Here is a 15668-nt window from a genome sequence, read left to right as displayed (position 1 = left end):
TGCCAAATACTTGCAAATCAAGTCCACTGGATATTTAACCTTATCCTCATATGTATGTGACTTAATTTAGCCATGTTTTCTTCATATGTACCTTAAAAATCACCCAAAGTATGGTGTTATGTGCCCAAATTCAGCGAATAAAGAAGAACTTAAAAACATAGTTTTAACCTGTTCTGTTGTAAAGTCTTGTCTCGCTGTCTTTCAAGACATCACCAGCTTCATCTTTAATGCTACTTTAGGTAGGCGATCCATAATCATTATGACATATGGCAATTTTCGTATGATTTCATATCCTCGTTTAGCAATTCGGCATTCTTCTGGTGTAAATGTAGCTTGATATGTGTGAAATGTAAAAGCTGGAATATGCATAAATTGCGAGTTGTCCTTATGAGTCCATTACCATAAAACATCAATAGAGTTTGCTTCAGTTTCTTGTGTGTTTTTCCATAATTCAACAAAGTAAAAGCAAAAAATGTTTGACACAATATACTTTATTATTTTCCAAATCACGATTGTATTGCACATAACCAGTTACATAGAATATTTTATGCATCAAATTAACATAGCCACTAACAAGTATTACTGTTCTATCATGTGTAAATTGACACAATCAAAACTGATCTATGTCTCTGAAAGAAGAATTCATGTATTACACATAACAATATTAATGGTCAAACATGTTAATGAAGAATATCTTACATGGCTCAACCAAAAATACTGCCAATTTTTCTCACTGAATTTTTCTACAATTCTTCCCATTCTGTATCAATTGCTACGACTTTAATGAATTAGTACGATATATGTATTAGCATTAAAGACAAAATGGTATATACTGCCAATGTTCTCACCAATTGTTTCTCATTCTACTCATTTAAAAGAAAGCATTTGTGGCTTTAAAACAAAATGATATTATAAATATGAATCTGTGTCATACAGTCTAATTCCTGGAAGCAATGTATTTATATTTCATATTTTCAGACAACAACAACAAAAAAAATCAGTTCACAGTGGTCATTATATTTCAAATGGATACACATGATTTTCTTTCTAACTTAAACATAACAATTTTTCATAAACATATATAATATTGAATCTGACAAAACATAAATAAGAAGTAAAAGGCTGAATTTGACAATAAAAAGCATGTGTTTTAACTAAACTCACAAATAAAAGTTCCATCTAAACAGACCAGATATACCATGAAGATCAGCAATTTAAGGTAGTTCTGCGCATTAGTGACATAGAAAGTCATGTCATTACTGGATAACAAAGAATAAAATCTTGGTCTTAAGTCAACTTTTTGCAAGGTGACTAAAATTAATATTTTTGTAATTTACATTTTCCCATAACTTTCGGATGGAATATGCAGAATTTAAAGTACATGTATTACAGCTGCTTTACATGGTTTCACAGGAAGAAAACTGAGTCAGGGGAATCACAGTTAAAAAAAACTTGTAGTAAATCAAGTCCTATAAATTCAATGCCTTAATTTCTCTTTCACATTCAGCCCCAACTTTTTACTGGCTCCTTTCAAGTCTTATAGAAACTGAGAAACCGTAGTAATCCCTGGGTGTCTTTAGGACAAACAAATAATGAAGCAAATGGTAACTATGCGGGCAAAAAATGGACACTTGCCTTCATTAGAAGTTCTTCAAGTATAAACCTGGTATAAGATTTGAAAATAAGTAGAAATCTATGATGTTTACATGTGATGTAAAAAACTTGTCTTGCTTTGTAATAAATTGTTTAAATACTGCAAATCCACATTTTTTGTACAAATAGTCATCAGATATTAGGATACAAGATAACACTAGAAATTGTCTGAACATTTCATACTCCTGGGGTGAATATCTACATTAAAATTTCAATTCTGTCACAGGCCCGTGTATTGAAACAAAATAGTTCAACCCACAAGAAGCAATAGTTGTATTCCAATTAGTCTGAAATCACTAGAATCCATACCAATCTTTGCAATCAAATCGATGACTTGGACCGTCAAAATGTGAACTGGTTTACCTCTCACCAGGTGGCACTTTACCAAGAGGCTGCAAAATAAAGGAAAGTATGAAACTTCTCAGTCAGTTAAATATATGTACATAAGAATGTTCTAACAACAAAGCTATTTTATGTCATATAGTGTCCCTGGATGAATTCAGTGTACTTGCATCTTTTAACCTTTCATACTGCCAAAGGCCTACTTGAAGGGCATTGTCCTGCTTGGATTTTAAGCTACATGTACTTGTTCAGAACTGATTATATAAATCTGAGTATTTTCATTCTAACTTTGAAATAAACTGTATGTCTCATCAATGAGAACTAACAAAAGAAGTGAAATCTGCAACAAGAGCTGTCTGATGACAGCATGCTCAACTATTTCTGAAACAATTTCACATAATACTAGTTTACATATAAAAGCTTGACCAATTTTCTATATTGATAAAGGGACATAATTCTGTATACTGTAGGTTAGAGTTATTGAACCTGGCTCAGACTGGTCATTTTGTGATGCTTAAAGACTAATGAAGAGTTTGAAAGCATTCAGTATAATAATAGTTCTTGAGAAACCTGCTTACATGCAACAGGTTAACCAAAATTTCTACTAAAAGGAGGCATAATTTTGCCAAAATGTCAGCCAGTTACGAAATCTGCCATATCATCTCATACCCCAAAGATATGTGTGGAGTTTGAAAACAAATGGTCTGGTAGTTTCTGAGAAACGTACTTACCTGCAAAACTTTCACAAACTTTTACGTTAAAAAGGGACATGATTTTGACAAAATTACAGAGTTATAAAACCCACTCTGTAATCTTGATACCAAAACCATGTAATGAGTTTGAAAGCATTCTGACAGCAGTTTCTGAGAAATTTACTTGTATGCAAAACTCCATATCAATCACTTTAAGATTCCATCACTGACTATTCCTATCAAACAAGAAAATGCTCTTATGAGCTTTAGAGAAATGTATCAATGGTACCTTGATAAAGATGTGAGTGGGTAACATTTTCTGTACAATGGGGTCCATTGTCCCAGGATACCTCAACATGTTTAGATGCATCTTGGGAAGGGCCACATGACCAGCAACCAATGGAAACAGGTTATAGGTCATTTCATAGGGTTTGCCTGGTAGAAGCCTGAAGTGAACCTGAAACAGAGTGATAAAACTATTACAAAGCATGATACTGACGTATATAAATGAAAATATCTGTCATCTAATCTAAACTATTCTGAATGAGAATTTTACTGCATATTCCTTTGATTTTTTTCTTTCTTTGACTTGTGGTAACTGAATTAGTACTGAATGATACTCTTTTGTGAGGAACTATTTTCATGGATTTTGCGGTTGCACTGAAACCCTGATGAACAAATAAAATTACTATCTATTCCATCTTTAACATACATGTATATAATTTACAAATTCATGTTTCCAGAAGAAATTCATTCTTTCCAAAACCTGGTTTTGAGAATACTGTTTAAGAGCCATGCAATTTTACAATTTTACTTGTTCTATCAATTCATAGCTGCACTTAAGTGTCTACAGAACAGTTTGTTTCATAAAAACATGAAAAAAAATTGATAGCTTCCACCTCTTGGGTGCATCTTGTAGCACTGTGTTTGAAGTAACACACAAGCAGCAGAAACTTTGACAATATTTTCTAAATGCCTTTGTTACAAACCTGTTTGTTCCCAGAAAACATGAAAGAATCACTGGCTTCCATGTTGACCTCCACTTCCTGGGGGTATCCTGTACGATTGTGTACAATATAACACACTGGTAGCAAACACTTCATGCTGCCGTAGGCTGGAAGTTTGAGCTCTATGGAAAGTGGAATGTGCTCTATACTGACAGTAGGTAGCGAGAAAAGAGTTGTCACTGAAGGATGATCTAAGGTTATACTTTCATCCTTGTGCCTGAAAATACATGTAAAATATATTATCAAACTTAGGCAGATAGTTAAGAGAGGAATATGCATTTTCATGACAGTAAGTTGTAGGCAGATAGTTTTCAATTAACAACAAGAGGGCCATGATCACCCTAGAACCATCACCTGACATTCACAGCTGAAATGAATAATTCTGGAACAAAGAACACTTTTGTAAAATTCAGAGGATAATATTTTATAAAGTTTTCACATACTGTCTTATAAGGAAAACTAACATTGCCTCCTGGCAGCCATGTTCTTTTTAATGAAACTGAATGATATGAAGGAATTTAGTGAAGGGTACCCCATCCCCTGGTGGCCATGTTTTTTTAACCAACAGAATGACTTGAAGGAATTAAGTAGAGGATGATCCAAGAAATATTGCTGTGAAACTATTTTGAAATTGTGCCATCAGTTTCAGAGGCAAAAATTTAGTCATTGAGAGAAAACTAGTTTAGCCACATGGAGGCCATGTTTTTTAACAAACAAGAGGACCATGATGGTCCTGAATCGCTCACCTATCCCCACATGACCCAGTGTTGAACTGAGTATGTCGTCGTTATTTCTATTATTTGACAAAGTGACCTAGTTTTTCAGCACATGTGACCTAGATATCATCAAGATAAAAAATTCTGACCAATTTTCATGAAGATCCATTGAAAAATATGGCCTCTAGAGAGGTCACAAGGTTTTTCTATTATTTGACCTAATGACCTACTTTTTGAAGGCACGTGACCCACTTTTAAACTTGACCTAGATATCATCAAGGTGAACATTCTCACCAATTTTCATGAAGATCTCGTGAAAAATATGGCCTCTAGAAAGGTCACAAGGTTTTTCTATTTTTCGACCTACTGACCTAGTTTTTGACGGCACATGACCCAGTTACGAACCTGACCTAGATATCATCAAGCTGAACAGTCTCACCAATTTTCATGAAGATCTCATGAAAAATATGGCCTCTAGAGAGGTCACAAGGTTTTTCTATTTTTAGACCTACTGACCTAGTTTTTGACCCCACGTGACCCAGTTTCGAACCTGACCTAGATATCATCAAGATGAACCTTCTGACCAGTATTCATGAAGATCTCATGAAAAATATGGCCTCTAGAGAGGTCACAAGGTTTTTCTATTTTTAGATCTACTGACCTAGTTTTTAACCCCACGTGACCCAGTTTCGAACTTGATCTAGATATCATCAAGGTAAACATTCTGACCAATTTTCATGAAGATCCATTGAAAAATATGGCCTCTAGAGAGGTCACAAGGTTTTCTATTTTTAGACCTACTGACCTAGTTTTTGACCGCACGTGACCCAGTTTCAAACCTGACCTACATATCATCAAGGTGAACATTCTGACCAATTTTCATGAAGATCCATTGAGAAATATGGCCTCTAGAGAGGTCACAAGGTTTTTCTATTTTTAGACCTACTGACCTAGTTTTTGATCCCACATGACCCAGTATCGAAATTGACCTAGATATCATCAAGATGAACATTCTGACCAATATTCATGAAGATCTCATGAAAAATATGGCCTCTAGAGAGGTCACAAGGTTTTTCTATTTTTAGATCTACTGACCTAGTTTTTACCCCCACGTGACCCAGTTTCGAACCTGACATCATCAAGCTGAACATTCTGACCAATTTTCATGAAGATCCATTGAGAAATATGGCCTCTAGAGAGGTCACAAAGTTTTTCTATTTTTAGACCTAATGACCTAGTTTTTGACCCCACGTGACCCAGTTTTAAACTTGACCTAGATATCATCAAGGTGAACATCCTGACCAATATTCATGAAGATCTCATGAAAAATATGGCCTCTAGAGAGGTCACAAGGTTTTTCTATTTTTAGACCTACTGACCTAGTTTTTGACCCCACGTGACCCAGTTTCAAACTTGACCTACATATCATCAAGGTGGACATTCTGACCAATATTCATGAAGATCTCATGAAAAATATGGCCTCTAGAGAGGTCACAAGGTTTTTCTATTTTTAGACCTACTGACCTAGTTTTTGACCCCACGTGACCCAGTTTCGAACTTGACCTAGATATCATCAAGGTGAACATCCTGACCAATTTTCATGAAGATCTTGTGAAATATATGGCCTCTAGAGAGGTCACAAGGTTTTTCTATTTTTAGACCTACTGACCTAGTTTTTGACGGCATGTGACCCAGTTTCGAACTTGACCTAGATATCATCAAGGTGAACATTCTGACCAATTTTCATAAAGATCCCATGAAAAATGTGACCTCTAGAGTGGTCACAAGCAAAAGTTTACGGACGCACACACGGACGGACGACGGACGACGGACGACGCGCGATCACAAAAGCTCACCTTGTCACTTTGTGACAGGTGAGCTAAAAAGAATTATATGAAAAGTTTGGTGGAGGGTCAAATGCAGAGGGAAAAATGATGTGAAATTATGTTGAAATCGGACCATCAGTTGCAGAGAAGAAGATTTTCAAGTTTTAAATATAAGCCAATAGAATGTTTTGTAGGAATATGCAAGGTCACCCTAGGAACATTGCTGTGTTATCATTTTTAAATCAGACCAACAGTATCAGCAAAGATTTTTGAAACTAGTCCCACCCACTTGTGATCATGTTTTTTTAACAAAACAGAATGATTTAAAGGAATTCGGTGGTCACCCAAGGAACATTCCTATGAAATTATTTCTAAACAAGACCAGCAGTTTCTGAAAAGAATATTTTCAAAATTCTTCCTTTGGTTGCCATAAATCTGCATGGCTGACCTAAATTTGAAAGAATATATGAAAGGGGACCACCCAAGGAACATTCCTGTGAAGTTTTGATGTTGGTTAAGGAGGAGTTTCTCTACCGAAATTGTGGATGGTGGAATGATAGACAGACAGACATTCAATGATCCTAAAAGCTCACTGTAAGAATGAACTAGATTTAAAACACAGGAAAGACTAGTATGAAAGTACAAAGAGCCTATGGACATGTACATCTATAATTATGTCATTTATTTTTCTCAAGACCATTTTAAAGTGTGCTGTAACAAATTCCAATAACTTTCTACCAGTAACTAATAAAAACTATCTAATATAATCATAAAATGTTTTGCTTGATGCTATTTTACCGTGGATATGTACATTTTATCAATAAATACGTCACCTCTTCCAGTGAAGCACATAGCTTCCAAGTGACACAGATGTTTGTACCGTGTTCATCGAGGTCAGACAGAAGCATTCAGCCGCACACTCACTCTTCTTCAAACATACTGAAAATATCAACATACATGTACCTAAAATCAACTAAATATATGTTTAGAATTCAAGGACTAACATTTCAGTTTAATCTAAATTTTAGGCCTAAGGCTCTGTTGAACTGTTTTTTATGTTCAGTGCCATTTTTCAACAGTGTTTCAGTTTTGGAACGGTAGTCAGTAAATCTATTAATGTATCTGAACTCTGTACTAGTATTAATATTTATTCAGCAAGTGACAACTTCTCTACATTAATCTGAGGAGGAAGACAGGTGACTTCCGATAAATCATCACAGAGATCATACATTTCACCCTGGTATCAAATCTGTGACCTCTATACTTGTAGTCTTGTACTCATCTTACAAACTAACCGGAGTCAGAGGGTATTAAGCAAAGTTTGAAGACCAGTCTAGAAACTCCAGCCACTGATTGGTTGATTCAGAGTACAAATTTTGAAATTGACCAATGGCAAAGTGGCATTCTGAGACTGGTCTCCTAACTCAATTTGATAACCTTTGACAAGGAGACTTGCTGTCTGGCCACAAAGGAGTCATATTGTGTAAATACAAGAACACATGTACTGCCATCTTGTCTTAACAACCTTTACTGCATTTACAAACTGAACTGAAACTTGGCAATACAAACACAGCTTTCTATATTGATAAGGAAGACTCTGAGATTACAGAATATAGAAAAATTAAGCAAAACATGAAATCAGAATTAACTATTGACTACTGACACAAAATTGTGGTTTTGAAGTTTTTAAAACTTTTTTTGATGCCAATTTCATTTATACCGTACATATAGAGGTGTAAGAAATTATTGAATACTACTTAATAAATACAAGACTTAAATTGGTAAATACTAACCTCCATGTAACTGTGACTGTGTCTCATCTGCTTTCTCTATACATGCAGTCTGTAATACAGTTAAAATTTTGTACTATACTGTAAAATCATTATTTTTCATGGCTTGTGTAGCTGAGTTGATGCAAAAAATTTAATCCTAATGAATAAGTAGCGGAGGGGGGAGGGGGAATATCAGAAGTCATAGCCCCATGAAATAACCATTTAGAGCCAAACCTTGAAATTTCATAGACACAAAATTATAAGTTTTTACAGTACCTCGGGCTATACAAAGATCCCATGTAACATCATTACTTTCAAATAGTTCTGATAAATAATGTTCATTTTTTTTTCTTATGGACACAAGCATACAATTGGTGATCTTGTTATGGTAGAATTAAAGCTATCAGTAAAGAATATAAACCTGTTTGCTACCTTTCAAAATAGCATACAGTCTGCAGTATGAATATAATTTTTCTTTTTTTTGGTTGAGTTTAATGTCACACTGACTTCCAGCTTTTGTAAATGAAGACCCCATGTGCATTATTTCAGTAACAACAAATCTTCCAATAACCAGATTGATGGCTTTTCCTCCCATGAAAGCAATCTGCAACTCGAGCAAGGTTTTAAACTCACAGCCATGAACGGCAAGTGATCCGAAGTCAGCAACATTTGCGGCCATCTAGAGCAATACTAGAGCTCTCTTGACACATTACTGTAGTCAAACTATCACAAATAAGCCTTGCAAAAAGACTCAAATTCACAACCTGAGCTAAAATGTCAAAATGTTATTTCTGGTGAATTATAATTTAAGGACAACATATTACCAGTTGTAGATCACTGTCTTGAATATCAACTGCCCATGGTGAGGTACATTTCAGTTCAGGCATCAACAGGAATGGCTCTTCTGCTTGAATTGCCTCTATAGTTTCAAACTGTGAAAATCAAGAGAGTTCAACTGATAAGTAAAAACCTAAGAAATAAGGTACATAATTCTTAAACTGTTTAAAAAAAATATGATTTTTCAGCTATACACTGTGTCTAATTATCATTTTTATCGTATAAAGTTGTATTAAACTAGAGCTGCTTTTCAGAAATGCACATGTCTCCCACAACTGCCTAATCATCTAAATAGAGAGTCAGTCTTTATATACTGTTTACTCACTATAAATATACCTTTGAAGAGCAAAAAGGCTGATTTTGGGTCATTCAAGGGCCATAATTCTGAAGTGCCTTGGCTGATTAGGCTAGTTATCATACTTGGCCAAGGACTTATGGTCAAACACATGTTGGTCAAGTTTGGTGAAGATCCGATGAGAAATGTTTGACTTGGAGTGTGGACAAGAGTAAAAGGGCTGATTTTCGGTAATTCAAGGGCAATAATTCCGAAGTGCCTGGGCCAATTTGGTTGATGATTGAACCTGGCCCAGGACTTATGGTCAAACACATTTTGTTCAAGTTTGGTGAAGACTGGATAAGCAATGTTTGACTTAGAGCGCGGACAAGAGTAAAAAGACCGATTTTTGGTTATTTAAGGGCCATAATTCCAAAGTGCCTAGGCAAATTTGGCTAGTTATCGAACTTGGCTGAGGACTTTTGGTCAAACACATTTTGTTTAAGTTTGGTGTAGATCATATGAGAAATGTTTGACTTAAAGAGTGTGGACAAGATTTGTAACACACACGGACACAGACACACACACGGACACAGACACACACACACAGGAGTAAATCAATATGTCTCCCTCACCACTGTGTGGTGGGAGACATAATTCTCTTTAAAGTTGTGAAAGTTATTGTCTGAAAACTTATTGCTAGACAGGATAGTGATTCTAATATAGCCCCTAAAACTCATATTGTATGGGGAACAATTAAATTAACATACAGACCTTTTGTTTGTTTGTTTGTTTTGGGTTTAATGCCGTTTTTCAACAGTATTTCAGTCGTTAACAGTGGACAGTTAACCTAACTAGTGTTCCTGGATTCTGTACCAGTACAAACCTGTTCTCCGCAAGGAACTACCAACTTCCCCACATGAAATATCAGAGGTGGAGGACGAATGATTTCAGACACAATGTCTTTTATCAAATGGTCACGGAGAACATACGCTGGGGAATCGAACTCGCGACCCCGTGATCTGTAGACCAACTCTCTCCCTACTGAGCTAAGTGAGCTGGCTCAACATATAGACAGATTCCCACTTTTTAAGACCATGCCAGACTAGAACACCTAGAAATTTGTACTGACGTGTCTAAATTCTATATCATTCTAACAGTAATCAAACAAGTATTAGCCATTTTCCCCTAGTTTTACGGGATTTTTTTTTTGTATTTTAGTGAATTGTCTGGTTTATTTTGATTATTACCTTTTACCTAACATTGCATCATTTATTTACATCTTTAATTCAGTTACTGGGAAACATCAAAGTGCAGCAAAATTTTGACAATTTATAGGCAGTAAATAAACTGTTACTGGTAACATTCAATCTTCATTTTTAGCAGTGTATACTAGTAATCATACAAAATTGCATATAATAATATTGATAAAAAAAATTTCAAACAAGAAACAGTAGCTACCTTCATATTCATCAGTTTTACAGACACTTCAAATGCACTGACAGTGGACAAGTTTATCATTTCTGTCTTCACACAGGCACACGGTATCACATGGTCATTCACAGATACATCTATATTGTACTCTACCTGTAAAACAAAGAAAGTTTTTTTTGAGAATAATATAAAACAGTAAAATAACAGACAAGTCAAATCCACAATGCTCAAATTAACCAGTGTTTCAAAATATAATTCTAACAACACCAGCTAATAACCTACATACTTGTAAAGCAAAATCTATCTCGGGTTATTCTGCAATAAACTGACCTTGAACTATGCAGCATGCGCACCAAGTTTTGGCTATGCTGCGGCATAGCAAACACTTGTAATTTACGTTTGATGAAACTAGTGTTGTCACAGGAGTGACGAATTTTACCCCCACAATATGACCTTGTCACAGAACTAAGCCAATGTCAAAGCCAAACTTGCTTGACCTTTGACCTACTGACCACAAAATCAATAGAGGTCATCTGCTAGTCATGATCAACCTCCCTATGAAGTTTCATGATCCTCCACCCAAAAGTTCTCAAGTTATTGTCCGTAAAAGGTTTAAATGACCTCTGACCTTTGGAACTTAAAATCAATACGGGTCATCTGCCTGACATGACCAACCACCAGATTAAGTTTCCTGATCCTAGTCCCAAGCATTCTCAAGTTATTGTCCGAAAACTGTTTAAATGTTCCGGGTCACTGTGACCTTGACCTGTGACCTACTGACCTCAAAATCATTAGGGATCTGCTAGTCCTAACCAACCTCCCTACCAATTTTCATGATCCTAGGCCCAAGCATTCCCAAGTTATCATCTGGAAACCGTTAAACTGTTCCAAGTCACTGTGACCTTGACCTTTGACCTCAAAGTAAAACTTGACCTGTATTTCATGATGTTACACTTGTGTACCAAAATTTATGATCCTAGGCCGAAGCGTTCTCAAGTTATCATCCGGAAACCATTTAACTGTTCAGTCACTGTGACTTTGACCTTTGACCTACAGACCTCAAAGTTGAATTTGACCTGCATTTCATGATGTTACACCTGTGTACCAAAATTTACTACTGTTTGCAGATCAAATTGCCCTTTCCTCCTTTTTGAAATCGATAGAGTTACTCTTTTACGTCACAAAAACCGTGAAGCTGAAGCTATTTTTGGAGCAATGCTGACAGGTTAACCCAGGCCCAAGCGTTCTCAAGTTATCATCCAGAAACCGTTTAACTGTTCAGGGTCACTGTGACCTTGACCTTTGACCAAATGACTCCAAATTCGAACTTGACCTGTATTTTCTGATGTTACATCTGTGTACCAAAAATTATATAAATGGGTCAAGCCTTTCATGAGTTATCATCCGGAAACCATGCAAAACCAACGGACAGACCGCCAAGCTCACTCCTATATACCCCCAAACTCCATTTTGTGGGGGTATAAATACTTCTCTGATTCTCGTTTATCGTTATTTGAAGTAAGTTGTGTTAGAATTGAAATAATAAGTATCTAAATAAGGCTTATCTTAGAATAACCCTCGTTTGTCATTCTTATGCATAGAAATATATCACTCAGGCTGAAAGAACTCCAAACTCTGGTTATTCTACGATAAACCTAATTTTGATACTTATTATTTCTTAAGTAAAACAGCGAAGGATCACATGAACAGCTCAAGTCAGTCCTGATGCTTGAACCATTGACGCTCGAGTGAAAAATGTTTCACTGTATCCAGATTTCTACAATCTTTCAACATTTATATCTTGTCCATACATTTACAAACTGCAATCATGGCTAATTTGCTATACATGTAGTACGCTGATATTACAATCAGTTCCTGTTTACAAATGAATTTCAATATATAGTATTTCTCTCAGATTCAAATCACTTGCCCCTCATCAATATGGGTTCGAGCCTCACTCGGGGCATTGAATTCTTCATGTGAGGAAGCCATCCAGCTGGCTTACGGAAGGTCGGTGGTTCTACCCAGGTGCCCGCTCGTGATGAAATAATGCACGGAGGGGCACCTGGGGTCTTCCTTCACCATTAAAGCTGGAAAGTTGCCATATGACCTATCATGTGTCGGTGCGACGTTAAATAAAAAAAAAAAAAAAAAAAAAAAATTCTCTCGGAAATCATTTTTCTCTTTGCATTTGTGTAGAAACTGGATGAAACCAAGCAACGCATAATGTACCTCATGCTGACATCACTGACAAAGACTAAAATTTAATGTAGATGTTATCATTAGCAAAATCTTTCTATTCTGCAGACTTTTATTAATACTATTAATTTGAATACAATAACTTACAATTTACTTTGCAGATAATACTCTGAGAAACAAACTTTAAGTATATTTGGGGCTACACATGTATTTGAGTCATATATCTGTCCGTCAGTCCATCATACCAGTGTCTGCTTTATACTTCTTAACTGTCTTGGGTATATTACAGTCAAACCAATTCCAAAATCCAGAGTACACTCGAATTAATTTGTGTCTTGGATATACATGTATTATATCAAAATTAATTCTAACATTTTGGTATATCATATTCAACTTAATTCTACAATCAAATGTATACTATAACCAAATATACAAGAATACAAGCAAGACAACAGATTTCATCTTCACATCCATTTTTGCAAGCACTTATTTAACCTTTAACCTAGTGGTGGCATGTGATTCTGCCTTTGCGTCCATTGCAGACTAAGATCAGCTTGTACATCCATGCAGGTTGATCATGGTCTGCACTGTCCGCTATTCAGTCAGTAAATTTTCAGTGAACACCCTTTCGAATAATAAATAGTGTCCGACAAATTTATAATTTTACTGGTAGCCCACTGGGCTACCAGAATTTTTTTCTGGTAGCCCAGCATTTTCTTGTAGTTGCCCAGAAAATTAACCATGAAAGTACTAACTTGCTCTATCCGTACCTGACTTACTGAGATGTGAGAATAAGATTGGGCTTTAACAATATTTTGTTAATAATAGAAATCTAAAAACACAAAGATCAACGTACATTTCATTCTCTTTAATCATAATATAGAAGTACAAGTTGAAGTTAATACAACATCTTATTAAAGAAACATTTTCACACAAGTATCTCTTAGTTTACAACTTAAAAGTCTTAAAATATTAAAATTGTAAATTTCTGTCAGTACTGAGATCAACTTGAGTATTTATACTTTCTATACCGGTAATCACAAATTATTAGATGTTCACAAAAGTCCCCTGATACAACCCTGCAATTTTTTTTTTCAACTATCAAACTACTGTTTTGATAGTTGAATTTTTTTTCCAGGATTGTATCAGGGGTCTTGTAGGGTTGGAATATTAAGGAACACCTGAGAATGTCAGAATTTTTTTCAGGGTGGTATCAGGGGTCTTAGGGTGGGGAAGGGGTGACCAATCAATGATACTGCCACCTGTGTCAATATTGAGATCAACTTGAGTACTTGTACATTCTATAAACATTCTATAATCTCTAGTTGAATGTTCACATAATCATGAAATGGTACTGACCAAAGAAATCGGCATTATACAAAAGACTCGTGTAGTAAATTGACAGTTTTTATGTTTTACGTGTTTTTCGCACATGCTGACAGACATGTTACTAATGACTCATTTTACGCTGGTTCCCTGCCTTTGAACTGTCGAAGCAGTGAAAGCGTGGTACCTATCATAATCAGTCGTCGGTAATGTACGAGGATCGATTTTGACTGGTACATCGGTCATAATTAACTATCGTTAAATCGGTCGACTTTGATTAGTCGAGCGGAGACCAGTCCACGATAGTTTATTATTAATGATACTGCCCAAACTGAATGATAGAACAGTCCATTTTAGAAATTTAGCAGGGTAAAGGTTAAACATATGTACTGGTATTATCAGCATGATGTATGTGTGAAGCATAGACATTTGCTTGTCTCTACATTATTACTTCCCTTATGATATAATGCTAGAGGCCATGCCCTTGTAATTTACAATGCAAGACAATAAAAAAAATTCAATTGTTGTAACTTAAAATTGTGGGACTGTTTCCAAATTTTACTGTGATGAAAGCATACCTGGAATGTTATATGTTTAGAACCAGTCTGCAGACATTTTACAAATATAGACTTGCTTTGTACATCATCTTTCTGCATGGTTCCCAGATCAATATAGGAAAGCTGGGAAACAACTCGTCCATCAAACTCTGCATGGCCAAAACTCAAATGTGCTGAAATTGAACAAACAAAAGAGGATTTTTATCATCAGTTCCACACTGAGGAATACTAAAAAGTCATATGAATAATTATGACCCAAACAAGAGGGTTAGGCCAGAGTTCTTTGATTTTTCGTTACTCAGACCCGCCGACCCTATTTTCCGTCATTTTCGAAAAAAATAAAAATAGAAATTTCAAAAATTTCAAAATCGTTTTCGGGCGATGATCGATGTTTTGCTGCATTCTGACGACGGCGACAACGTCAATATTCGTCAGCGCATTATCCGTCAGTGTCATATAGGCGCAATTTCCGCTCAAATGGAAGCATCTCCCGTACGTAAACAAAAACTTTAGTGAAATTTAAGATTGTCTTTGAACGATTTATGCGCGATGGAAAAGTGGAATATTTGGTTTGTGATCTAGTATATAGATAGCTGACGGAAGGTAGGCCATTCTACCCAGATGCCAATTCTTGCCTGAGATGATGCCCAGAGGAGTACCTGGGGTCTTCCTGCACCAGTCAAGTCTGGAAAGTCACCATATGACCTATAAAATTGTGTCAGTGTGACTTATAACACAACAAATAAATATTAAAATGTATTAAATAAAGATCTTGGTCAGAAAAGTTTATGAATTAAGAAATAATAAATCTGTTCCTATATTTTATCAGTTAATAAAATATGGGCAGGAGTTTGGATGCGTAATAATTAAATCACAAGTGCGCAGCACGAGTGATTTAATTATTTGCATCCAAACGACTGCCCATGTTTTATTAATTGATAAAATTATTGGAACATATTTATTATTTCGATTCTTCTAACAACGCAAATAATTCGCATTTTACAGTACTCCTTTTTCAGCGCAATACGTCATT

The 15668-nt window shown here is 35.6% G+C and overlaps 1 protein-coding gene across 1 annotated transcript in view; it reads right to left on the bottom strand.

The window, feature by feature from the left end:
* Positions 1-475: 475 nt before the first annotated feature.
* The window catches only part of LOC123534077 (trafficking protein particle complex subunit 11-like), a 107101-nt gene continuing 91908 nt past the window's right edge, over positions 476-15668 (bottom strand). The window contains 8 exon segments of the mRNA XM_053518312.1: positions 476-2045; positions 2977-3144; positions 3677-3911; positions 7070-7175; positions 8030-8078; positions 8833-8940; positions 10581-10706; positions 14657-14808. Of these exon segments, the coding sequence (XP_053374287.1) occupies positions 2013-2045; positions 2977-3144; positions 3677-3911; positions 7070-7175; positions 8030-8078; positions 8833-8940; positions 10581-10706; positions 14657-14808 (977 nt within the window). The 3' untranslated portion in view covers positions 476-2012.

This window comes from Mercenaria mercenaria, chromosome 1 (assembly GCF_021730395.1).
Source record: "Mercenaria mercenaria strain notata chromosome 1, MADL_Memer_1, whole genome shotgun sequence".
Lineage (NCBI taxonomy): Eukaryota > Metazoa > Mollusca > Bivalvia > Venerida > Veneridae > Mercenaria > Mercenaria mercenaria.
This window is presented reverse-complemented; position numbering and strand designations above follow the sequence as displayed.